The following is a 25086-nucleotide window of genomic DNA, read 5'->3' as shown; positions in this document are numbered from 1 at the left end:
TACCTCTGAAAGTGTCTGTTGGGTTGGTACAAATCGAGATCGGGATTTGTCACTTTGTATGACGGAGAGGTATCTCCGGGCCCACTCGGTAGAACATCATCACGAGCTCAATATGACTAAGGAGTTAGTGACAGGATGACGTGCTACGGAACGAATAAAGAGACTTACCGGTAACGAGATTGAACAAGGTATAGGTATACCGACGATCGAATCTCGGGCAAGTTCTATACCGACAGACAAAGGGAATTATATACGGGATTGATTGAATCCTTGACATCGTGGTTCATCCGATGAGATCATCATGGAACGTGTGGGAGCCACCATGGGTATCCAGATCCCGGTGATGGTTATTGGCCGGAGAGCGTCTCAGTCATGTCTGCATGCTTCCCGAACCCGTAGGGTCTACACACTTAAGGTTCGATGACGGTAGGGTTATACGGAAATGTTATACGAGGTTACTGAAAGTTGTTCGGAGTCCCGGATGAGACCCCGGACGTCACGAGGAGCTCCGGAATGGTCCAGAGGTAAAGATTGATATATAGGATGGATGGTTTTGGACACCGGGAATGTTTCGGGCGTCACCGGTAGCGTGCTGGGACCATCGGGACCATCGGAAATGGTCCCGGGGGGTCCACCGGGAGGGGCCACCAGCCCCAAGAGGTAGCATGGTGTTGGGGAACATCGCACGGGAAACAAAAAATTTCCTACGCGCACGAAGACCTATCATGGTGATTTCCATCTACGAGAGGGGATATTCGATCTACGTACCCTTGTAGACCGTACAGCAGAAGCGTTTATGAAACGTGGTTGATGTAGTGGAACGTCCTCACGTCCCTCGATCCGCCCCGCGAACCGTCCCGCGATCAGTACCACGATCTAGTGCAGAACGGACGGCACCTCCGTGTTCAGCACACGTACAGCTCGACGATGATCTCGGCCTTCTTGATCCAGCAAGAGAGACGGAGAGGTAGATGAGTTCTCCGGCAGCGTGACGGCGCTCCGGAGGTTGGTGATGATCTTATCTCACCAAGGCTCCGCCCGAGCTCCGCTGAAACGCGATCTAGAGGTAAAACAGTGGAGATATGTGGTCGGGCTGCCGTGGCAAAGTTGTCTCAAATCAGCCCTAAAACCTCCGTATATATAGGGGGGAAGTGGGGGAGCCTTGCCTTGGGGTCCAAGGACCCCCAAGGGGTTCGGCCGAGCCAAGGGGGGCAACCCTCCCCTTCCAAACCGAGTCCAACTAGGTTTGGAAGGAGGAGTCCTTCCCCCTTTTCCCACCTCCTCTTTTTTTTCTTTTCTCTTTGATTTTCTTCCTATGGCGCATAGGGCCTTCTTGGGCTGTCCCACCAGCCCACTAAGGGCTGGTGCGCCACCCCCAAGGCCTATGGGCTTCCCCGGGGTGGGTTGCCCCCCCGGTGAACACCCGGAACCCATTCGTCATTCCCGGTAACTCCGAAAACCTTCCAGTAATCAAATGAGGTCATCCTATATATCAATCTTCGTTTCCGGACCATTCCGGAAACCCTCGTGACGTCCGTGATCTCATCCGGGACTCTGAACAACATTCGGTAACCAACCATATAACTCAAATACGCATAAAACAACGTCGAACCTTAAGTGTGCAGACCCTGCGGGTTCGAGAACTATGCAGACATGACCCGAGAGACTCCTCGGTCAATATCCAATAGCGGGACCTGGATGCCCATATTGGATCCTACATATTCTACGAAGATCTTATCGTTTGAACCTCAGTGCCAAGGACTCATATAATCCCGTATGTCATTCCCTTTGTCCTTCGGTATGTTACTTGCCCGAGATTCGATCGTCAGTATCCGCATACCTATTTCAATCTCGTTTACGGGCAAGTCTCTTTACTCGTTCCGTAATACAAGATCCCGCAACTTACACTAAGTCACATTGCTTGCAAGGCTTGTGTGTGATGTTGTATTACCGAGTGGGCCCCGAGATACCTCTCCGTCACACGGAGTGACAAATCCCAGTCTCGATCCATACTAACTCAACGAACACCTTCGGAGATACCTGTAGAGCATCTTTATAGTCACCCAGTTACGTTGCGACGTTTGATACACACAAAGTATTCCTCCGGTGTCAGTGAGTTGTATGATCTCATGGTCATAGGAACAAATACTTGACACGCAGAAAACAGTAGCAACAAAATGACACGATCAACATGCTACGTCTATTAGTTTGGGTCTAGTCCATCACGTGATTCTCCTAATGACGTGATCCAGTTATCAAGCAACAACACCTTGTTTATAATCAGAAGACACTGACTATCTTTGATCAACTGGCTAGCCAACTAGAGGCTTGCGAGGGACAGTGTTTTGTCTATGTATCCACACATGTAAATAAGTCTTCATTCAATACAATTATAGCATGGATAATAAACGATTATCTTGATATAGGCATTATAATAATAACTATATTTATTATTGCCTCTAGGGCATAATTCCAACAGTCTCCCACTTGCACTAGAGTCGATAATCTAGCCCTCACATCATCATGCGAATTACATTGTAATAAATCTAACACCCATACAGTTCTGGTGTTGATCATGCTTTGCCCGTGGAAGAGGTTTAGTCAGCGGGTCTGCTACATTCAGATCCGCGTGCACTTTGCATATATTTACGTCCTCCCCTTCGACGTAGTCGCGGATGAGGTTGAAGCGTCGTTTGATGTGTCTGAACTTCTTGTGAAACCGTGGTTCCTTTGCTAGGGCAATGGCACCCGTGTTGTCACAGAACAAGGTTATTGGATTCAGTGCACTTGGCACCACTCCAAGATCCGTCATGAACTGCTTCATCCAGACACCCTCCTTAGCCGCCTCCGAGGCAGCCATGTACTCCGCTTCACATGTAGAATCTGCTACGACGCTCTGCTTGGAACTGCACCAGCTTACCACACCCCCATTAAGAATAAATACGTATACGGTTTGCGACTTAGAGTCATCCGGATCTGTGTCAAAGCTTGCATCGACGTAACCTTTTAGGGCAATCTCTTTGTCACCTCCATAAACGAGAAACATCTCCTTAGTCCTTTTCAGGTACTTCAGGATATTCTTGACCGCCGTCCAGTGATCCACTCCTGGATTACTCTGGAACCTACCTGCCATACTTATGGCTAGGCTAACATCCGGTCTAGTGCACAACATTGCATACATGATAGAACCTATGGCTGAAGCATAGGGGACAACGCTCATATGCTCTCTATCCTCATCAGTTGTTGGGCACTGAGTCTTACTCAATCTCGTACCTTGTAAAACTGGCAAGAACCCTTTCTAGGACTGTTCCATTTTGAACCTCTTCAAAACTTTATCAAGGTATGTGCTTTGTGAAAGTCCTATCAGGCGTTTTGATCTATCCCTGTAGATCTTAATGTCTAGAATGTAAGCAGCTTCTCCTAGGTCCTTCATAGAGAAACTTTTATTCAAGTAATCCTTTATGCTCTCCAAAAACTCTACGTTGTTTCCAATCAACAATATGTCATCCACATATAATATTAGAAACGCCACAAAGCTCCCACTCACTTTCTTGTAAATACAAGATTCTCCAACCACTTGTATAAACCCAAATGATTTGATCACCTCATCAAAGCGTTTGTTCCAACTCCGAGATGCTTGCACCAGTCCATAAATGGATCGCTGGAGCTTGCACACTTTGTTAGCATTCTTAGGATCGACAAAACCTTCGGGTTGCATCATATACAACTCTTCCTTAAGGAAACCGTCAAGGAACGCCGTTTTGACATCCATCTGCCAGATTTCATAATTGAAAAATGCAGCTATTGCTAACATGATTCTGACGGACTTAAGCATCGCTACGGGTGAGAATGTCTCATCGTAGTCAACTCCTTGAACTTGTGAAAAACCCTTTGCCACAAGTCGAGCTTTATAAACGGTCACATTGCCGTCAGCGTCCGTCTTCCTCTTAAAGATCCATTTGTTCTGAATAGCCTTGCCGCCCTCAGGTAGTACTTCCAAAGTCCACACTTTGTTCTCATACATGGATCCTATCTCAGACTTCAAGGCTTCTAGCCATTTGTTGGAATCTGGGCCCACCATTGCTTCTTCATAATTTGCAGGTTCATTGTTGTCTAACAACATGATTGACAAGACGGGATTACCGTACCACTCTGGAGCAGCACGTGGTCTCGTCGACCTGCGTGGTTCGACGGAAACTTGAACCGGAGTTTCATGATCATCATCATTAACTTCCTCCTCAACCGGCGTCGCAATGACAGAGGTTTCCCCTTGCCCTGCGCCACCATCTAGAGGGATGAGAGGTTCGACAACCTCATCAAGTTCTATCTTCCTCCCACTCAATTCTCTCGAGAGAAACTCCTTCTCGAGAAAAGCTCCGTTTTTAGCAACAAACACTTTGCCCTCGGATTTGAGATAGAAGGTGTACCCAACTGTCTCTTTTGGGTAACATATGAAGATGCACTTTTCCGCTTTGGGTTCCAGCTTTTCAGGCTGAAGCTTTTTGACATAAGCATCACATCCCCAAACTTTAAGAAATGACAACTTTGGCCTTTTGCCATACCACAGTTCGTATGGTGTCGTCTCAACGGATTTTGATGGTGCCCTATTTAAAGTGAATGCAGCTGTTTCTAATGCATAACCCCAAAACGATAACGACAAATCGGTAAGAGACATCATAGATCGCACCATCTCTAATAAAGTACGATTACGACGTTCGGACACACCATTACGCTGTGGTGTTCCAGGCGGTGTTAACTGTGAAACAATTCCACATTGTCTTAAGTGAGCACCAAACTCGAAACTCAGATATTCACCCCCACGACCAGACCGTAGGAACTTGATCTTCTTGTTACGATGATTTTCAAATTCACTCTGAAATTGCTTGAACTTTTCAAATGTTTCAGACTTGTGCTTTTTTAAGTAGACATAACCATATCTACTCAAATCGTCAGTGAAGGTGAGAAAATAACGATATCCGCCGCGTGCCTCCACGCTCATCTTACCGCACACATCGGTATGTATGATTTCCAACAAGTCACTTGCACGCTCCATTGTTCCGGAGAACGGAGTTTTAGTCATCTTGCCCATGAGGCATGGTTCGCACGTGTCAAGTGAATCAAAGTCAAGTGACTGCAAAAGTCCATCGGCATGGAGTTTCTTCATGCGCTTTACACCAATATGACCTAAGCGGCAGTGCCACAAAAATATGGCGCTATCATTATTAACTCTAACTCTTTTGGTCTGAATGTTATGTATGTGTGTATCACTATCAAGATTCAATATGAACAATCCTCTCACATTGGGTGCATGACCATAAAAGATGTTACGCATAGAAATAAAACAACCATTATTCTCTGACTTAAAAGAGTAACTGTCTCGCAATAAACAAGATCCAGATATAATGTTCATGCTCAACGCAGGCACTAAATAACAATGATTCAAGTTCATAACTAATCCTGATGGTAACTGAAGTGAAACTGTGCCGACGGCGATTGCATCAACCTTGGAACCATTTCCTACGCGCATCGTCACTTCATCTTTCGCCAGCCTTCGTCTATTCCGCAGTTCCTGTTTCGAGTTGCAAATATGAGCAACAGAACCGATATCGAATACCCAAGCACTACTACGAGAGCCGGTTAAGTACACATCAATAACATGTATATCAAATATACCTGATTTTTCTTTGGCCGCCTTCTTATCGGCCAGATACTTGGGGCAATTGCGCTTCCAGTGACCCATACCCTTGCAATAGTAACACTCTATTTCAGGCTTAGGTCCAGCTTTGGGTTTCTTCGTCGGATTGGCAACAGGCTTGCCGCTCTTCTTTGAATTACCCTTCTTGCCTTTGCCGTTTCTCTTGAAACTAGTGGTCTTATTCACCATCAACACTTGATACTCTTTACGGAGTTCAGACTCTGCGACTCTCAGCATCGCAAACAACTCGCCGGGTGACTTGTTCATCCCTTGCATGTTGTAGTTCAACACAAAGCCCTTATAGCTTGGCGACAGTGATTGAAGGATTCTGTCAGTGATAGCCTCTTGCGGGAGTTCAATCCCCAGCTCAGCTAGACGGTTTGAGTACCCAGACATTTTGAGCACATGTTCACTGACAGACGAGTTCTCCTCCATCTTGCAAGCATAGAATTTATCGGAGGTCTCATACCTCTCGATCCAGGCGTTCTTCTGAAAGATGAACTTCAACTCCTGGAACATCTCAAATGCTCCATGACGCTCAAAGCGACGTTGAAGTCCCGGTTCTAAGCCATACAAGACTGCACATTGAACTACTGAGTAGTCCTCCTTACGTGTTAACCAACCGTTCTTAACATCCTGGTCAGCCGTAGCGGGTGGTTCATCTCCTAGCGCAGCATTAAGGACATAATCCTTCTTCCCAGCTTGTAAGATTAGCTTAAGATTACGAGCCCAGTCTACAAAGTTGCTTCCATCATCTTTCAACTTAGCTTTCTCTAGGAACGTATTAAAATTTAGGGTGACTGTCGCGTGAGCCATGATCTACAACACAAATATTTTCAAAGTGGACTTAGACTATGTTCAAGATAATTAGAGTTTAACTTAATCAAATTACTTGCTAAACTCCCACTCAAAAAGTACATCTCTCTAGTCATTTGAGTGGTTCATGATCCACTTACACTAGCTCAAGTCCGATCATCACGTGAGTTGAGTATAGTTTCAGTGGTAAGCATCCCCATGCTAATCATATCATCTATATGATTCATGATCGACCTTTCGGTCTCATGTGTTCCGTGACCATGTCTGCACATGCTAGGCTCGTCAAGCTTAACCCGAGTGTTCCGCGTGCGCAACTGTTTTGCACCCGTTGTATGTGAACGTTGAGTCTATCACACCCGATCATCACGTGGTGTCTCAAAATGACGAACTGTAGCAACCGTGCATAGTCGGGGAGAACATAATTTCGTCTTGAAATTTTAGTGAGAGATCACCTTATAATGCTACCGTCGTTCTAAGCAAAATAAGGTGCATAAAAGGATTAACATCACATGCAATTCATAAGTGACATGATATGGCCATCATCACGTGCTCCTTGATCTTCATCACCAAAGCACCGGCACGATCTTCTTGTCACCGGCGCCACACCATGATCTCCATCAACGTGTCGCCATCGGGGTTGTCGTGCTACTCATGCTATTACTACTAAAGCTACATCCTAGCAAAATAGTAAACGCATCTGCAAGCACAAACGTTAGTATAAAGACAACCCTATGGCTCCTGCCGGTTGCCGTACCATCGACGTGCAAGTCGATATTATCTATTACAACATGGTCATCTCATACATCCAATATATCACATCACATCGTTGGCCATATCACATCACAAGCATACCCTGCAAAAACAAGTTAGACGTCCTCTAATTTTGTTGTTGCATGTTTTACGTGGTGACCATGGGTATCTAGTAGGATCGCATCTTACTTCCGCAAACACCACAATGGAGATATATGAGTTGCTATTTAACCTCATCCAAGAACCTCCTCGGTCAAATCCGATTCAACTAAAGTTGGAGAAACTGACACTTGCCAGTCATCTTTGAGCAATGGGGTTACTCGTAGCGATGAAACCAGTCTCTCGTAAGCGTACGAGTAATGTCGGTCCAAGCCGCTTCAATCCAACAATACCGCGAAATCAAGAAAAGACTAAGGAGGGCAGCAAAACGCACATCACCGCCCACAAAAACTTTTGTGTTCTACTAGAGAAGACATCTACGCATGAACCTAGCTCATGATGCCACTGTTGGGGAATGTCGCATGGGAAACAAAAATTTTCCTACGCGCACGAAGACCTATCATGGTGATGTCCATCTATGAGAGGGGATATTCGATCTACGTACCCTTGTAGACCGTACAGCAGAAGCGTTTAAGAAACGCGGTTGATGTAGTGGAACGTCCTCACATCCCTCGATCCGCCCCGCGAACCGTCCCGCGATCAGTCCCACGATCTAGTGCCGAACGGACGGCACCTCCGCGTTCAGCACACGTACAGCTCGACGATGATCTCGACCTTCTTGATCCAGCAAGAGAGACGGAGAGGTAGATGAGTTCTCCGGCAGCATGACGGCGCTCCGGAGGTTGGTGATGATCTTATCTCAGCAAGGCTCCGCCCGAGCTTCGCAGAAACGCGATCTAGAGGTAAAACCGTGGAGATATGTGGTCGGGCTGCCGTGGCAAAGTTGTCTCAAATCAGCCCTAAAACCTCCGTATATATAGGGGGAAGAGGGGGAGCCTTGCCTTGGGGTCCAAGGACCCCCAAGGGGTTCGGCCGAGCCAAGGGGGGCAACCCTCCCCTTCCAAACCGAGTCCAACTAGGTTTGGAAGGAGGAGTCCTTCCCCCTTTTCCCACCTCCTCTTTTTTTTCTTTTCTCTTTGATTTTCTTCCTATGGCGCATAGGGCCTTCTTGGGCTGTCCCACCAGCCCACTAAGGGCTGGTGCGCCACCCCCAAGTCCTATGGGCTTCCCCGGGGTGGGTTGCCCCCCCCCCCCGGTGAACACCCGGAACCCATTCGTCATTCCCGGTAACTCCGAAAACCTTCCCGTAATCAAATGAGGTCATCCTATATATCAATCTTCGTTTCCGGACCATTGCGGAAACCCTCGTGACGTCCGTGATCTCATCCGGGACTCCGAACAACATTCGGTAACCAACCATATAACTCAAATACGCATAAAACAACGTCGAACCTTAAGTGTGCAGACCCTGCGGGTTCGAGAACTATGTAGACATGACCCGAGAGACTCCTCGGTCAATATCCAATAGCGGGACCTGGATGCCCATATTGGATCCTACATATTCTACGAAGATCTTATCGTTTGAACCTCAGTGCCAAGGATTCATATAATCCCGTATGTCATTCCCTTTGTCCTTTGGTATGTTACTTGCCCGAGATTCGATCGTCAGTATCCGCATACCTATTTCAATCTCGTTTACGGGCAAGTCTCTTTACTCGTTCCGTAATACAAGATCCCACAACTTACACTAAGTCACATTGCTTGCAAGGCTTGTGTGTGATGTTGTATTACCGAGTGGGCCCCGAGATACCTCTCCGTCACACGGAGTGACAAATCCCAGTCTCGATCCATACTAACTCAACGAACACCTTCGGAGATACCTGTAGAGCATCTTTATAGTCACCCAGTTACGTTGCGACGTTTGATACACACAAAGTATTCCTCCGGTGTCAGTGAGTTATATGATCTCATGGTCATAGGAACAAATACTTGACACGCAGAAAACAGTAGCAACAAAATGACACGATCAACATGCTACGTCTATTAGTTTGGGTCTAGTCCATCACGTGATTCTCCTAATGACGTGATCCAGTTATCAAGCAACAACACCTTGTTTATAATCAGAAGACACTGACTATCTTTGATCAACTGGCTAGCCAACTAGAGACTTGCTAGGGACAGTGTTTTGTCTATGTATCCACACATGTAAATAAGTCTTCATTCAATACAATTATAGCATGGATAATAAACGATTATCTTGATACAGGAATTATAATAATAACTATATTTATTATTGCCTCTAGGGCATAATTCCAACACATGGGCCAAAAGGTGGTGGGCAACCAGCCCAAAGTGGGCTGATGCGCCTCCCACAAAGGGGCCCAAGGCGTAGGAGGTGGAGAGGGGGGGGGGGAACCCTAGGCGCTGGTGGGCCTAAGGCCCACCTAGGGGTGCGCCACCCCTCTCCTTGCCCTGGCCGCCGCACCTCCCATCTGGGGGGGGGGGGGCTGCCGCACCACCTAGGGTGGGAACCCTAGGGGTGGCACCCCCTCCCCTCCTCCTATAAATAGAGAGGGGTTTGGGGCTGTTTTGCACGTGGTTTCTTCTTCCCCTCGGCGCAGCCCTGCTCCCCTCCTTCCTCCTCCTCTCACAGTGCTTGGAGAAGCCCTACCGGGAGACCTCGTCTCTCCATCGACACCACGCCGTCGTGCTGCCGGAGATCTTCCCCACCCTCTCCCTCCTCCTTGGTGGATCAAGGTGCGGGAGACGTGACCGGGCTGCACGTGTGTTGAACGCGGAGGTGCCGTGGTTCGGCACTAGATCGGAATCACACCGCGATCTGAATCGCCGCGGGTACGACTCCATCAACCGCGTTCTAGCAACGCCTCCGCTTAGAGGTCTTCAAATGTTTGAAGATGCACTCACCCCCCTCTCGTTGCTGGTCTCTCCATAGGAAGATCTGAATACGCATAGGTTTTTTTTTGAATTTATGCTACGTAACCCAACACGATGGACCTGCAAGGAGCCAATCCATCGAAGGGATGGTGAAGGTAGATGGCGGCGGATTGGCTGGTACGATGTAGTCGTCGGCAACAGCCGGAGCTGAAGGCCCAACAAGATGCATTGCAGGTATGCCATGGCTTGCAGTGGTGGCCAGAGCCAAGGGTCCAGCCCGGTGCACCGTTGGTCCGTGGGCGGTTGCCTTGGCATGCATACCCACGACAACGGTTCTGACGGTGGTTCCAGGCGAAAAAGCGGCGACGAGGGCCACTCCTTGCACCAAGTCCCTGACGCCGACGTGCAACACAGTGGCGATGGGGCGTGAAAAGGATGTAGCATGCAAAAGCGAAGGCCAGCAATGACAAGTCTCTCCTTGCCATGACTTTACCTTTTCTTTCCCGTGATGGCTCTCCGTCTCTTCCGGCAGAGCAAGTGTTGATAATGTGTAAAGAGTAAAAGAAGAAAAGAATAATGATGAAGTGATCAGTAATCTCTCATTGATGGAAATTAGGAATATTTATACCCAGTACATGGCGGTTTCCAGAAGGGACTGTTGCAAAAGAACAACCGATATAGTATGGGAAAAGATTACATCCCACCGGCTGATCCCGCGCGATCCATCCGCCGTGCGCTCATCCGTTGGATCTCGATCTGATGACGAACCGTTTCCTGAAACTGGATCATTGTTTCAGGAACGGTCATGAAGCTGAGCTCCTCACTTTTCCACCCTGCAGCTCCGCCTCGGCTCCGGCGACCTCGCCCGCCGCCTGCTTGTTGCCGCTCAGCCTCGCCGGAGCTGCCGCCGTTGCCATGGCCTTCCCCGCCCTGCTCCCGGCCCCGTCGGTGAGCTCCCGCGACCACTGGGCAGCCGCCGTAGCCCCTCGGCTCCCGCTCTCGGCTCCGCCGTAGCCCCTCGGCCACGCCGCCGAGCTCCCGCAACCAGGGGGCTAGACGCCTCGCCGCCCGTCGCCCCGCACCGCCGTAGCGCGGCCCCATCCCAGCCCGCTGCAAAAAATTCCTGAAACATGACCTTTGTTGCAAAAAATTCTTCCGCAACAACACCTATGTTTGCAAAAAGACGAACAATTTTTTTCCTGAAACAAGCAATTGTTTCTAAAACTCGACCGTTGTTTCAGGATTTAATGGATCCAAAGTTTATTTTTTGCAACAAAGCGATTGTTTCTGCAACTCGAACGTCGTTTCAGGAATTAAATCAGGAACGGATCGGACGACTATGGGTGAGATCGAACGGTTGTGGAGGTGATGGATTTTTAATAAATATCCACCGGTGGATTGGTAGCGGCCCCTATATAGTATTGATTAATTACATAATTAATACGTACATATTAATTATTCCTAACACCTTTGTCTTTTGGAACTGTTCCTGGCCAGCTGGCCTCCTGCCTGAATCAGCCGGCAGGGGCACAGATGCAGAGCAGCCACCAGGGCGGGGCCCCGGTGCTAAACCGTCAGGGCTCTGGACGTACGACACTGACCAATAACGAGGAGTTCTGGCCCATACGATAGCGCATCTGGGCTGGAATCTCCGGCCGGCGGCCGAACCTGGCCCAACAATCCAGGGCCAGGGCTCCCCTCGAGAGCAGTAAACAATTCCGGTCCGCCTCGCGGCCCGCGACCAAGAGTACGCCTCCGCAGCCAGCTCACGTACTCCATTCTCTACATTAGCCCTGGCGTATCCAGCGGGGCGAAACCCTCTCCCTCACTCGCTACGCCCGACTTTGACCGCCTCCTCGTCTCCGCTCCGCTCCCACGCCCGCCCCGCGGGAGAGAGGCGACCGGCGGCGCGCGAGGAGGGGCCTACCCCACCGTCTCACCACCCCGCCGGCGAAGATGTTCGGCCGCGCCCCCAAGAAGAGCGACAACACCAAGTACTACGAGGTCCTCGGGGTGCCCAAGGACGCCGCCCAGGACGACCTCAAGAAGGCCTACCGCAAGGCCGCCATCAAGAACCACCCCGACAAGGGCGGTGACCCCGAGAAGGTCCGACCCCCCCTTCCTCCTCCCCTCCCCTCGCCCCGGCGCGATCGTCGCATCTTAGCTGCTACTTTTTGGGTCGTTCCGGCGCGATCTGGTGATCTGATCTGCCCTGATAAAGGTAGATAGATCGAGGGCACAGAGTTTGCCTGGTGCAGGGAGTCGTCTACGTAGGAGCATCTGTGATGTGGTCGAGCTGCTAATTTTCTGTCGATTCGCGATCTGGTTTTGCTGGGGGTTGTAGTTCCCGTCGCAGCTGATTTGCCCCGTCTAGTCAGGGAGTGCTCGTGTGGTTTGATGTGAGCTTGTGAATCGGTCATGATCGCGATCTTGGGGGATAGGTATTGCCTTCTGCCAAGGGCTGGCTATTGATAGGTGTAGGAAGGTATTCCTGAGCGTAAATTTGGCAGTATCTTGTGTTATAGGTGCAGGAAAGTTTCCCATGTTAGTTTGGCTAGTTTCAGGTTAGTGAAGTTATTTGCATGTTTTTGCAGGGCCAGTTATTTTGCATCTTCATGGGTAAGTACACCCTCTGTAAACAAATGACCTAAAACGTCTTGCATTTGTTTGCAGAGGGAGTAAGATTTAGCAGCCTAAAAAATGCTCATGTTTGAGTACTCATTTGGTGATTCATCTCAGGATAATGCGAATTTTCTAGACGTCTTTTCTAGTTATAAGGTGGCAACCGTTTTCTTAGTGTCATGGGAAGACATCTGATGCTTCTTCTTGTTTCTCTGATGTCCCCATGAGTCATATATGAGTACCAACAATGTCCACATGACACCTCGTACGCAACCATTCTACCACCCATTACAGTGACTGTGCCCAGTTGCTACTTCTTAGGAGTGCAGCAATAGGGCAGCATTGTGGGACATGCAACATTCCCATACCGTGCAAGCCTTATCACATGGGGTGGCTATACATTTCACTGGTCATGCTTGATGTCCCTGCTGATAATTGTGTGTGTGAGTGTCGAATCCCATGCTGATGGCAGAAAATGATAATGCAGTGGTCTGGTCTAGTTTGTATTTCATACCAAGTGTCATTCACCTTGTCTGTTTTTGGAATTCTGTGAAGCAAAGCTATCATATGACATCTATGCAGAACTTATGATTTGCTACAGCTCTGGAGCAGATTCCCTTACTAAGTGTGGCCAGTTTGTTTGGACAATCGTCTACTCCCTCTGTTAACAAATATAAGAGTGTTTAGATCACTACTTTAGTGATCTAAACGCTCTTATATTTCTTTACGGAGGGAGTATTAGTTAAATGTTGTGATTGATCCGGGTATTTTTATCTGCTGGACAGTTCTTAGATCTGTATGATGCCGGTTTATTTATTATGCTTCTTGCTTATCTGTGATATATTGGGTAGTTGATCTGCTTGACAACTCTAATCACTTTATTCTGCTACTTTGCTGTAGTGGAGTGATGCAAAATATGCTTTTTTGTCTTGCTTATGTTGTGTAATATGATATTTCTTGCTCTGATGTAAATTTAACTGTTTGAACTGTGAAAGAACTTATCAAACATAATGGGATTCTTCCTGGAAAGGATATATCTAGCGTGCGAAAATATATCATTGCTGTTTTTTATGTACTGTTTTTATTTCTTGTGCTAAATTTATTTGCTGATTTACCATGATCTGCAGAATGAATGGCTTATTTCGGGTGTATCTGTTGTTTAAATTTTATTTCAGTTCAAGGAGCTGGCACAAGCCTATGAGGTTTTGAGTGACCCTGAGAAGCGTGAGATCTATGATAAGTATGGCGAAGATGCTCTCAAGGAAGGAATGGGTGGAGGAGGAGGTGGTGGAGTTGATCCATTTGACATATTCTCATCATTTTTCGGGCCCTCTTTTGGAGGTATTGTTTGAAGGCAACATATTTTTCTTGTTTGACCGTCAAACTCTGTTATACAGTGCATGCCGTCTTGATGTAATAAATTGCATATGTATATTTTGTGCACAGGTGGTGGTGGTGGCAGCAGCAGGGGCAGAAGGCAAAGGAGGGGAGAGGATGTTGTCCATCCACTTAAAGCTTCTCTAGAAGATCTTTACAATGGTACCTCAAAGAAGCTCTCTCTTTCCCGTAGTGTCCTCTGCTCCAAGTGCAAGGGGTAAGTCTGGTTTGTTCCTTCACAGTAACCGGTTGATCATGTGTTTCCTGCAGTGCTGTTCTTGAACATAGTTCCTTGTTTATTTCAGCAAGGGCTCCAAGTCTGGTGCTTCCATGAGGTGCCCAGGTTGCCAGGGTTCAGGCATGAAGGTGACTATTCGTCAGCTGGGGCCTTCCATGATACAGCAGGTGCAGCATGCCTGCAATGATTGCAAGGGCACCGGGGAGAGTATTAACGACAAAGATCGCTGCCCAGGCTGCAAGGGTGAGAAGGTTCTTCAGGAGAAGAAAGTTTTGGAGGTTCATGTTGAGAAGGGGATGCAACACAACCAGAAGATCACCTTCCCTGGGGAAGCTGATGAGGCGGTATGCTTATTCAGTCTTTATGATAATTCTTTACTCTTTTCTATAGCTTTGCTTTGATGTCCACAAAGTAACAGTGTGTTTTGTTTTCAGCCTGACACTGTTACTGGAGACATTGTATTTGTCGTCCAGCAGAAGGAACACCCGAAGTTCAAGCGAAAGGGTGATGATCTCTTCTATGAGCACACCATATCTCTCACTGAAGCTCTTTGTGGGTTCCAACTCGTTTTGACCCATCTGGACAACAGGCAGCTGCTCATTAAATCAAACCCTGGTGAAGTTGTCAAGCCTGGTAAGGCCTCATAGACCTCAGCGTCCAATCTGTACTTGTGCAAAAATGCACCTGTTGATAACCTTTGGTTTCAAAATTTGATCAGATTCATTCAAGGCAATCAGCGACGAGGGAATGCCGATGTACCAGAGGCCTTTCATGAAGGGCAAGCTCTACATCCATTTCACAGTGGAGTTCCCCGACTCTCTGGCACCGGATCAGTGCAAGGCTCTCGAGGCCGTTCTTCCACCAAAGCCTGCATCCAAGCTGACTGACATGGAGCTTGACGAATGCGAGGAGACGACGATGCATGATGTCAACATGGAGGAGGAGATGCGTCGGAAAGCCCATGCTGCTGCTCAGGAGGCGTACGACGAGGACGACGACGAGATGCCGGGAGGCGGTGCCCAGAGAGTGCAGTGCGCGCAACAGTAAGCCAAGGGCATGATTGCTAGGTTTGGGCGGCAAGCTTTTTTGGGATCCAAGATGAAGATGCCTGCCCGCTTCTGGGGTTTTGTTGGTGGTGTTATCGATGAAGGTGATTTTTGCCCCTATGGCGCCGGGACTGTATCCTACCATGTGTTTTCGAAAAATGCTATCTGGCTACTTCTGATGTAGTGTGATACTTCAGTATAAAAGCAATCTGTTCGTGAGAACTAACGCACGCTGTCTGTCTGAATACGTTTGTCTACTTATTAGAACCGTCGGCAATTTTGCAAAGTATGTTTGTGGTTTTTAAACATAAACATGTGTTCTGGCTGTCATCATCGTACACATTGTTCATATCAATTTCCATTATTGTACTAGAATCTAAGCCCGAGTTCATTATTGGAATAACATACTAGGACATGGTAGCAGCAGTTGAAAGGGAGGTTATTACTGCACACGTTGCAGAGCCGAGAGGTTTTGTGGTCGGCTTCACTGGACGATGACGTACATCTTGACGCCGAGGGAGCAGTAGTTGCCGATGGTGCAGACGTAATATTTCACGTCGGCGAAGTCGATGTGGAACACGGCGGGGCTGCTCTTCAAGGTGTCGGTGTAGGGGTCCTCCGCCGAGCAGCGGTCGTACTCCCACCGCCCCACCTCCACCACGTCGTACATCCCCACGTCGAACATGAACACTGCACGCACCCACGCATTCTCGTCATCAGAGAACAAACACGAACATCGTCTTTTTGATGCCTGGCTCACCGAGGTTGTCGCCGGAGACGATGGTACTGTTGCCCGCCCAATTTCGGTAGTGGTCGCTGCTCGTGGGGATGGACCAGATCGAGCCCCCGACGACGTGGTCCGCCGCCGTCACGGCCCACCGCTGCGCCGGCACGGCGAGGAGGACGCAGCCGGTCAGGAGCGCCGCGAGCAGGGACGCCATTGCCATTGGTGATCTGTCGGAGGGAGACAAAGAAATGAGCAACTGCTCTCTCGCTCTGCAACAGGATCCGTTATACGCTCTCCTGTCGAAGGAAAAAGAAACGGAAAATAATATACGGGCCTTAGGTTAGAATGGAAACTGGCCGAAAGAAGCCCAACGGCGGGCACCCTTCCCCAGCCCACTCGTACCGCAGCCCAGCAAGGAGCCAGGCCCGCGCCCCCGCATATATAACCACCACCACGCTGCCTCGCATCCCCAGCCCTTCCGCTTGCCCGCCCTCCCGCGCCGCCGCCGCCGCCTCCATCCGCAGGAGCCCCCTCCTCGCAGGCGAGATGGTACGTCCGATCTCCTCCCCTTCCTCCATGGCCGCCGCTACGGTCCGCGCGCGCGTCGCTGCCTGTGGCGTGTGGCTTTCGTTCAGTCGCCGGAGGAGTGGTCGCCTAGGTTTTCGATTTATCTTCATAGCTTGTGACTCGGGGCTTAAGGGTTTAGCCCTTCCTAGTCAGATCTGCGGTGGATTTGCTCTGTTTCGCGGGGGGATCGTCCTAACAGCTCGTAGAGTCTGCTAGATCTGGATTTCTGCTGCTTCATCAGATTTGTATTGCTCGCTTATCATGCTTTAGTGGTATTTCCCTGCTCTGTTTGTTATACGACTGATGCGAAAAGAGGTTCCCATTTCTGAGACCAGATGCATCATTGTTGTGGATTGACGAGAGATGACAGTAGTCTTAGGTATATTTAGGAAATAATTGAGTTTACTCCTAAGCGTGGGATGTTCCATGAGGTTCCTCGTTATTGAATAGAACTATCTAACACTCGATATCTATACTAGAAAATGTTTGTGTGTGCCACCTGATTGATTACTAGTGTTTCCTCGTTAGCACTTACAAGTTCCAAACCTAGGTGTACTCATGTGCTCTTCTCTTGGATATTTCTTTCAGGTGTTCGTCAAGAACCAGAAGACCAGGGCGTACTCCAAGCGTTTCCAAGTCAAGTTCAAGAGAAGGCGTCGTATGTCTTCAGAACTGCCACTCCATGACTCTGCTACTTGTCATTTAACAGCGATTCTGTTTGTTTATGTTTCCTTTGCCCCTTGTTTCCACAGAGGGGAAGACCGACTACAGGGCAAGGCTGAGGCTCACGAACCAGGACAAGAACAAGTACAATACCCCCAAGTACCGCTTTGTCGTGCGATTTGTATCCTTTGCAAAGTTTTATCATTATGATTATTTCTGTACTTGTCAATCATCTATATGCTGCTGCTTATGAGTACCATGGAGGCATGTTGTATCTCTTAACAATAGTGCTTTAGACCAACAAGGATGTCACTGCCCAAATTGTTTATGCTACCATTGCTGGTGATATCGTGATGGCTGCTGCCTACTCCCATGAGTTGCCTCGCTATGGTCTTGACGTTGGACTCACCAACTATGCTGCAGGTTGATTTTGTCTTCTGATTGAAAGGCAAATGCTTGCTGTGATCTTGATGCAGTCCTCCTTATCTGATTTATTTTTCTGAATGCATCATGTAGCCTACTGCACTGGTCTGCTTTTGGCTCGTCGTGTGCTCAAGTCCCGTGATCTGGATGAGGAGTATGAAGGCAATGTTGAGGTATAATTTGGTTGCTACATTGTTTTAGTGTAATATGCTGAGTTGCTGATTCTGATGAACACACATTATCTATGTCTTATCAGGCCACTGGTGAGGACTTCTCTGTTGAACCTGCTGATGAGAGGAGGCCTTTCCGTGCGCTCTTGGATGTTGGTCTTATCAGGACTACGACTGGAAACCGTGTGTTTGGTGCACTTAAGGTATGTTATGTTATGATTGCACAATTTTATAAGTGCAGATGGTCACTTAATGTCACATGCCTTTGAATGAAACTTTTGGCAAGCCACCACTGGTAGTTTCTCTGTAGCTGTTTAACAGTTTCAGTTTTTTTAATTACACCCTATCACCTGTCCTGGTTGTCACATGCCCTGGATGCTTTTTATCTGCTCTATTTTATTATGTGTAGTTTGTGTAGCATCTATTTATGCCATTTGTCTAAGTCAAAAAGCATTATTAATGCAGTTTGTTCTCAACTTTAATTTGTATGAAGCGATACATCGTTTCCCATTCTGTAGCATGTCGAACTTATTTTGTTGCTGAATGCACTGGTATGTCTTTTGAGCTTTTGTGCCTCTGGTGTAATTATTTTTGGTCCTGCAGGGAGCTTTGGACGGTGGTCTGGACATTCCCCACAGTGACAAGAGATTTGCTGGTTTCAAGAAGGACGAGAAGTCTCTGGATGCTGAGATTCACCGCAAGTACATCTATGGAGGGCATGTTGCTGACTACATGAGGGTGAGTTAGAAGCCATTACCCTCATTGTATTGTATTTCTTGTGTTCATGCGGATGTACCAAGGGCAATGAAATCACTCTTTGTACCTTTTCATCTCTTATTGAACCTTTGTCTTGCTCTTATTCCAGTCGCTAGCAGATGAGGAACCCGAGAAGTACCAAACTCACTTCAGTGAGTACATCAAGAAGGGAATCTCAGCTGATGACATGGAAGCAGTTTACAAGAAGGTTCACGCTGCCATCCGCGCTGATCCTAGCATGGCCAAATCAACCAAGCCAGCTCCCAAGACTCACAAGAGGTATTGTCGGCAAACATTTCATAATATTTTATTGAGTACATGTATACTGGTGTCTACTTTTTTGTTTCAACCTTGTTGTTAGCTGCGTTGTGAACTTTTGTCTGTTGGATGCAGGTACAACCCCAAGAAGCTCACCTACGAGGAAAGGAAGGCCAGCCTCGTCGAGAGGCTCAACGCCCTCAACAACTCTGCTGGTGCCGCCGACGATGATGAGGATGACGAGTGAAGAGCGTTCGTGTCCATCTCCCCAGTGTAGTCTTGCAACGTGCGTTTTTGTTAAAGTCTGGCACTATGCACAACGGACCTGTTCCTTTCTGTCTTGGGTATCTTGCCGGAGTTATAGATTGTTATCTGGATTATGTGCCGTGCTGGCATTTGGATCTTAATCTTAATTCGTTTGTCTGGCACCCTTTCTTGTTTTTAAAGCGTATTATTTTCATCATTATTTTTTCATTACAGCGTATTCCTAACCTATATAGGAATTGATATTACTGTGGCTGCTATCTTAAGTTACCAAGTTTCGCACAAAACTAGTTTCTTTGTGTGAGTTACCGAGCGACTCCTACAAGCAGGTGCCGAGCGGTTCCAATCCAACAAACTTGTCATAGGCATCGGTCAAAAGCCTGCATCGCTCCCGTAGCAGATGTGGAATCCAGATTGGCATAAAAAAGGATATCGAAAGGTGATGCCAGCGCTAGCTCGTCTTAGTTAGAAGTGAGGTGAAAGATTTCTTTAATTTCGCGATCGATCCTATTTTGCTGGTGAGAAAGCAGAAAGGATTGGAAAAAGTACCAACTTCTTGTAATTCTGTAGAATCTGGAAGCAGAAAGGATTGGAAAAAGTATCTTGTAATTCTGTAGAATCTGGTTCACCTCCTTTCCTAAACCGCAAAAAACAAAAAAGAAAAGAAAACAAACCACGTACACACGTCCCACCTCCACTCCCCTTCCGCTGATTCCATGCCTATGAACTGCGACGACGTGCACGAACAGCGCGTTGGCAACTATGAGGGGCAACCTCAACCGGCAGTACACTGCAGCCAAAGGGGCCCTCGACGCGGGAAGGGAGCAGGAGCGGCGTGGTGCCTACAACGACGGACGGCGGACCAGGTAGCACTATCTCCCTACCCTCGCACCACCCCTTCTTCTCCCGGTAGGCTGTAGTCCTTCAATCCCTCCTCCTCTCCCATTGTGGTTCCTCCCTCCTTGTCAAAGCTGCCCTGTTCAACTTCCAGTTCTACCAGATATGCTCGGTGGAAAGGGCCTGCAACAGTTTATCACATGAATTGGCAGCTCTCACAAGATCCCAAGGTGTCCAAACTTTGATTGCTGATATTTTGGATATCCTCAGGCTAATGTATTCAAACTATCTGAGTGGTTGTAATGAGGTATGCTCACAAAATAGTGAAGTTATGTTGACACATCAATGTGTAAAGAAAAAAATAATGATTACGCATCTAGATCTTCGGTTCTAGCATGGTCTATTATTTCTACCAGAGTAACCCCGTATTGCGCAACCACCATCACTGAACAATTGACTTGGTAACCATTCTAATCTTCAAAGTACAAGGCGATGCTATTTGATAGCTTTATTTGCTATTGCGGAGAAACTGTGAAGTATAGGAGATGAATTTTTTATTCCACCCCACACTTTAGAATATTTTGCCGAATAGCATGCACATCTCAGTCATATGCATCCCCTGTTTGATTCATTTTTAAAACTTTGTGTGATGTTATCTTGACATGTCAATGTGTAAAGAAAAATATTGATTACTTTATTTTCAAAAGGCAACTGCAGTACTCGTAAAAACAGCGTGCATAAATTAGTATCATGTTGCATGCACATTGAGCTTATAATCTTTTCTAAATAATGTGTCATATTTTGATTCTTTTGTTTGAAATCCTGATGTGTGCAGAACTAATTCAGCGGTGAGCTGGAGCGCGTCACATCTTCTCATAGCCCCGCCATCAGTCATTTTGCTTCTCAATCCAGCTTGCGGTCTTCCTCAAGGTTGCCTTTTGCTCCCGTGCCGCCGCTAATCCAGGCAAAGCACGGTCCAGCAATCGGTGGCGGGTGGGTGCGTGATGCTACCGTTCTAAGGGTGCTCGTGGCACTGGTTCGAGCACAAGACTTGGGTGACGTCCTATGGACACACTGTGATGGGGAAATGATAAAGTCACGCGGTGATGAGGAGGGCCGTGGCGGTGGACAAGAGGCGACATTGCACTGTCACTGCGTTGATTCCTCCTCTCTCTATCTCACACACACTTAACCCATTCATTCATGTCTCTGCTAATTCTCCACTTGTTACAAGTCACTTGAGGTTGCTACTGCAGGAATATGGTTTACGCCCATCGACCTCTTGGAGTGATTCGAACCTTGGAAACATAACCTGGTACTTCCCTCGCCTCGAGGAACTGGGTAATAAGTTACAGTTTTCGTTTCCAATTTTATTGCTGATTGATTAGTCATTACTCACGTATGTTATACTGATAGTTAAGGATTGCTGCAATTACATAACTAAGAAATTAGGTTTCAGAATACATATAACATAGATTATGAAAAACTGAAATAAACCTTGATCTGCTTCAGATGCCCAAAAAAATGTTGAGAGTGATTGCTTCAAAGGTTAATCACTTCCAGTGTCAGCACAAACATTGTCAAACCTTTTCTTATGAAGAAACTCTGATGTTTAAACTGGTTCTGGAACTAGAATTCTATAAAACAATGTACTTATATATGACTTATATGCATGAATGAGCCATATGTTCATTGTAAGATATTGTCGGTTTCTTCCTTTCCTAACTAATGTGTATATGATATGCAAAAGTAAACTGTTATATATCTCGTCTGTTCATGTTTATCAGGACCCATCAAGTTGTCGTATCCAAATTCCGAGGATAGATTTAAATAAATCAGAATAATAACTCTGAAGGCTTGAACGATCCTTTTCACAAACAGATTGAGATGACATTGCGTGCTTTATCTGATAGGTTCCTCTCTTTTTAATTATTATCAATGTGTGTTGATTATATGAGGTGTTAGCTTTTCCTGGACCTCTCATCATTTCACCTATAGCTAATGAAGTTTAGTGGGAAGCACCAATAAATAATATATTTTATAATTTTAGATAGTTGCTGAGGTAGACATGCTGGTTCTCAGGTTAAAATATATGTTTGCCTGATCTTCGTATCGGTGGTATGACTATAACTGAACCATGTATTCTTTTATATATACATGAAAGGAAGTGTGTTCGTTGATGATGGTTATTGTTGTTGAATCCATATCCTGGTTCAGACTCATATTTTGTTATTCTTAGGTGGCGGGCTTGTATGAAGTTGCAAATGACAACCCGCGGTCCCTGTGCATTGCCTTGGCTCGTCAGACAATATTAGTCCAATATGGGTCTTACCATAGCAGTGCTACGAGGCCTATGTATTGCCTCACCCTTTTCCACCACTTACACAATCATCTACTCCACAAGGTACAAAGAATAGGCTTCAGTTTGTTGTTACTCACAACTCACATGCAGATGACCATCTTTCTTTTCAGCGAATACTTTAGCTTTTAATTCTTTTTCATTATCCCTTGATAATTGGCATGAGCGCAGCCTCAAGGATGTAAGATTATTTGTTCTTCCTTGTAGCTCGTGATGATACGCATGCTATTTGTACATGGATGCTAATACATGTCTCTCTTTATACATAAATATTCTCGCTCTACCCCATCATTGTAATGTAGGAGTATGTGCAGATGAATAACATGTTTGTAGAGGGGGCGGGGAGAAAGATGTCACTTTGTTTTATTTTTTATTTTTCTTTGCAATGAGAGGTTGGTTATGAGACAAAACGTCTTTCAAGGACTAAACTAGTTCGAGCGAAAATAAGTGTTAGTACATATTTCTTTTTCACTTAGTGGTAATGCACGGGCATTCGACTAGTTACTATAAAAGTTGTCTATAAACGTTAGCACCACCGCAAGAACGGCCAACACAACATGGGGGTATATCTCGGGGGGGGGGGGGGGGGGGGTGCAATTCTCATTATGCCCCAAAGTGTGATATTAGGCTGGCCGTAATGAGAGTATCATAGCTAGTATCATACATGCCAACTAGACAATTTTGATGATGTGACATAGAATTAAATGAAGAAAGAGAGGATTGAGTATCATATCATGATACCGTATCATATTAAATGATGTGCTACTATGTGTCTAGCATGGCAATAAATGATCTATACTATGATACTAACATATGATACTATGCATTACGGATGTGGTATCATACACTAGTATCATATGCATGGTACTAGTATATGATACTACCCATTACAACCAGCCTTATGTTGGGAAACTTTAAATTCTACCGGCTGATTTTCTCACGCTTTAAATCTCCTCATGTTAGGACATATTTATGCCTAAGTGATTTTGGTGATTGATGACAGTACCTCAGTGTACTAATCGTGTGCATTGAGCATTTCAGATAATACATGACAAAGGCACAAGACGATTCGGCACCCCTCCATGGAATAGAAGCACGGTGTCTTCTACGATTTTCTTTGGTGGTTTTGAGTCGTAGGAACGTCGTACTATTAAGAGGGGATCAGTGTCGGAAAGGTTTGGATGGAATCAATCTCGCACGCACACATTTTATCTCCATCTCTTTTCCCTTGCAACTATGGAGCTTGTCCTAGCGGTAGTACCACTGGGCTGGCGATAGTACCGCTGGGCTGGCGATAGTACCCCCCAGCATGGCGGTAGTATCACTAGAGCTGGCGGTAGTACCGTTGGAGGGCCAGCGGTAGTACCGCCCTGCTCGTGCTGAAAGTGAGGGTAACGGTTGGAATTGTTCCCTCACTATATAAAGGGTTCTTCCACTTCAAGAACCCTACCTTTGACCCTTCAAGACTCCATTGTTGCTCCTTAAGCTCATAAGTGCACGATCTCTCTCCCTATCCAATCAAACTTGTTGATTTTCTAGGGATTGGTGGAGAAGGCCTAGATCTACACTTCCACCAAGAGAAATTTGATTCCCCCCACTAATCCCTTGCGGATCTTGTTATTCTTGGGTGTTTGAGCACCCTAGACGGTTGAGGTCACCTCGGAGCCGCATTCCATTGTGGTGAAGCTCCGTGGTCTTGTTGGGAGCATCCAAGCTTTGTGTGGAGTTAGCCCCAACCTTGGTTGTAAAGATTTGGTCGCCACCTTCAAGAGCACCTACAGTGGAATCACGACACCTTGCATTGTATGAGGGCGTGAGGAGAATACGGTGGCCCTAGTGGCTTATTGGGGAGCATTGTGCCTCCACACCGCTCCAACGGAGACGTACTTCCTGTCAAAGGGAATGAATTTTGGTAACACATCCTCGTCTTCATCAGTTCCACTTGTGGTTATCTCTAACCTTTACATTGTGTATATATTGTTGTAGAGTATTTCTTACTTGCCTTAGCCATTATAGTTGGTAGCATCATATAGGTTGATCACCTAGTTGTCATTCTAGAGAACCTTTATGTTGCTAACCCTAACTTGTTAAGATTTGTTAAAAAGTGGTAGTTGCCTATTCACCCCCCTCTAGTCAACCATATCGATCCTTTCAATTGGTATCAGAGCCACATCTCTTCGTTAAGGGTTTCACCGCCCGTAGAGTATGGATGAGGATGAGGGAGGAACCCATGGGCAACCCGAGGCCATGGCCTTGACTTCGATCACCAGAGACGACTTGAATGCGGCTATGGCCAATCTCAGGACTCCTTGACGAACGAAGTCAAGACCATGTTTAAAGAGTTAATTGAGGGAATTAAAAGTTTTCCCGAACCGACGTTGGTGGCTAAACCCGTCAACACGAATTCGGAGGCCAATTCCTCCAAGGAAGCGGCTAAAGGTATGCAACCTGCTTCCCCTCATGATATTAATGGGACTGGAACCTATACATGAGTTCCACCTCCCATGGTCTATGGAGGGTCGGTTCCTACTTCGCGTATTAATCCTGTAGGTCCTCCTCCTAAGCTTTTTAAGGGTGATTTTGCTAACTCGGTATTTTCCATTAAGTCTCATTTGAATCACAG

The 25086-nt window shown here is 46.8% G+C and overlaps 3 protein-coding genes across 3 annotated transcripts; 2 read left to right on the top strand and 1 right to left on the bottom strand.

Moving 5' to 3' along the window:
• The first annotated feature begins 11973 nt into the window (after window positions 1-11973).
• On the top strand, window positions 11974-15665 carry LOC123452093 (dnaJ protein homolog 2-like). Its single transcript, XM_045128675.1, has 6 exons — window positions 11974-12262; window positions 13954-14119; window positions 14225-14372; window positions 14461-14737; window positions 14828-15026; window positions 15112-15665. The coding sequence occupies exons 1-6, from the start codon at window positions 12113-12115 to the stop codon at window positions 15438-15440; spliced, it is 1269 nt and encodes a 422-aa protein (XP_044984610.1). The 5' UTR covers window positions 11974-12112; the 3' UTR covers window positions 15441-15665.
• Window positions 15517-16684, bottom strand: LOC123397116 (umecyanin-like). The gene is made up of 3 exons (XM_045091789.1): window positions 16548-16684; window positions 16200-16393; window positions 15517-16129 (listed from the first exon to the last, which is right to left on the bottom strand). Exons 1-3 carry the CDS (start codon window positions 16682-16684, stop codon window positions 15924-15926), a joined length of 537 nt encoding a protein of 178 aa, XP_044947724.1. The 3' UTR covers window positions 15517-15923.
• LOC123452092 (60S ribosomal protein L5-1-like) lies at window positions 16518-19431 on the top strand. Its single transcript, XM_045128674.1, has 9 exons — window positions 16518-16715; window positions 17322-17391; window positions 17486-17577; window positions 17693-17819; window positions 17913-17992; window positions 18076-18192; window positions 18593-18727; window positions 18855-19024; window positions 19139-19431. The coding sequence occupies exons 1-9, from the start codon at window positions 16713-16715 to the stop codon at window positions 19248-19250; spliced, it is 906 nt and encodes a 301-aa protein (XP_044984609.1). The 5' UTR covers window positions 16518-16712; the 3' UTR covers window positions 19251-19431.
• The last annotated feature ends 5655 nt before the right edge of the window (window positions 19432-25086 follow it).

The sequence above is a fragment of the Hordeum vulgare genome, chromosome 5H, assembly GCF_904849725.1.
Source record: "Hordeum vulgare subsp. vulgare chromosome 5H, MorexV3_pseudomolecules_assembly, whole genome shotgun sequence".
NCBI lineage: Eukaryota > Viridiplantae > Streptophyta > Magnoliopsida > Poales > Poaceae > Hordeum > Hordeum vulgare.
This window is presented reverse-complemented; position numbering and strand designations above follow the sequence as displayed.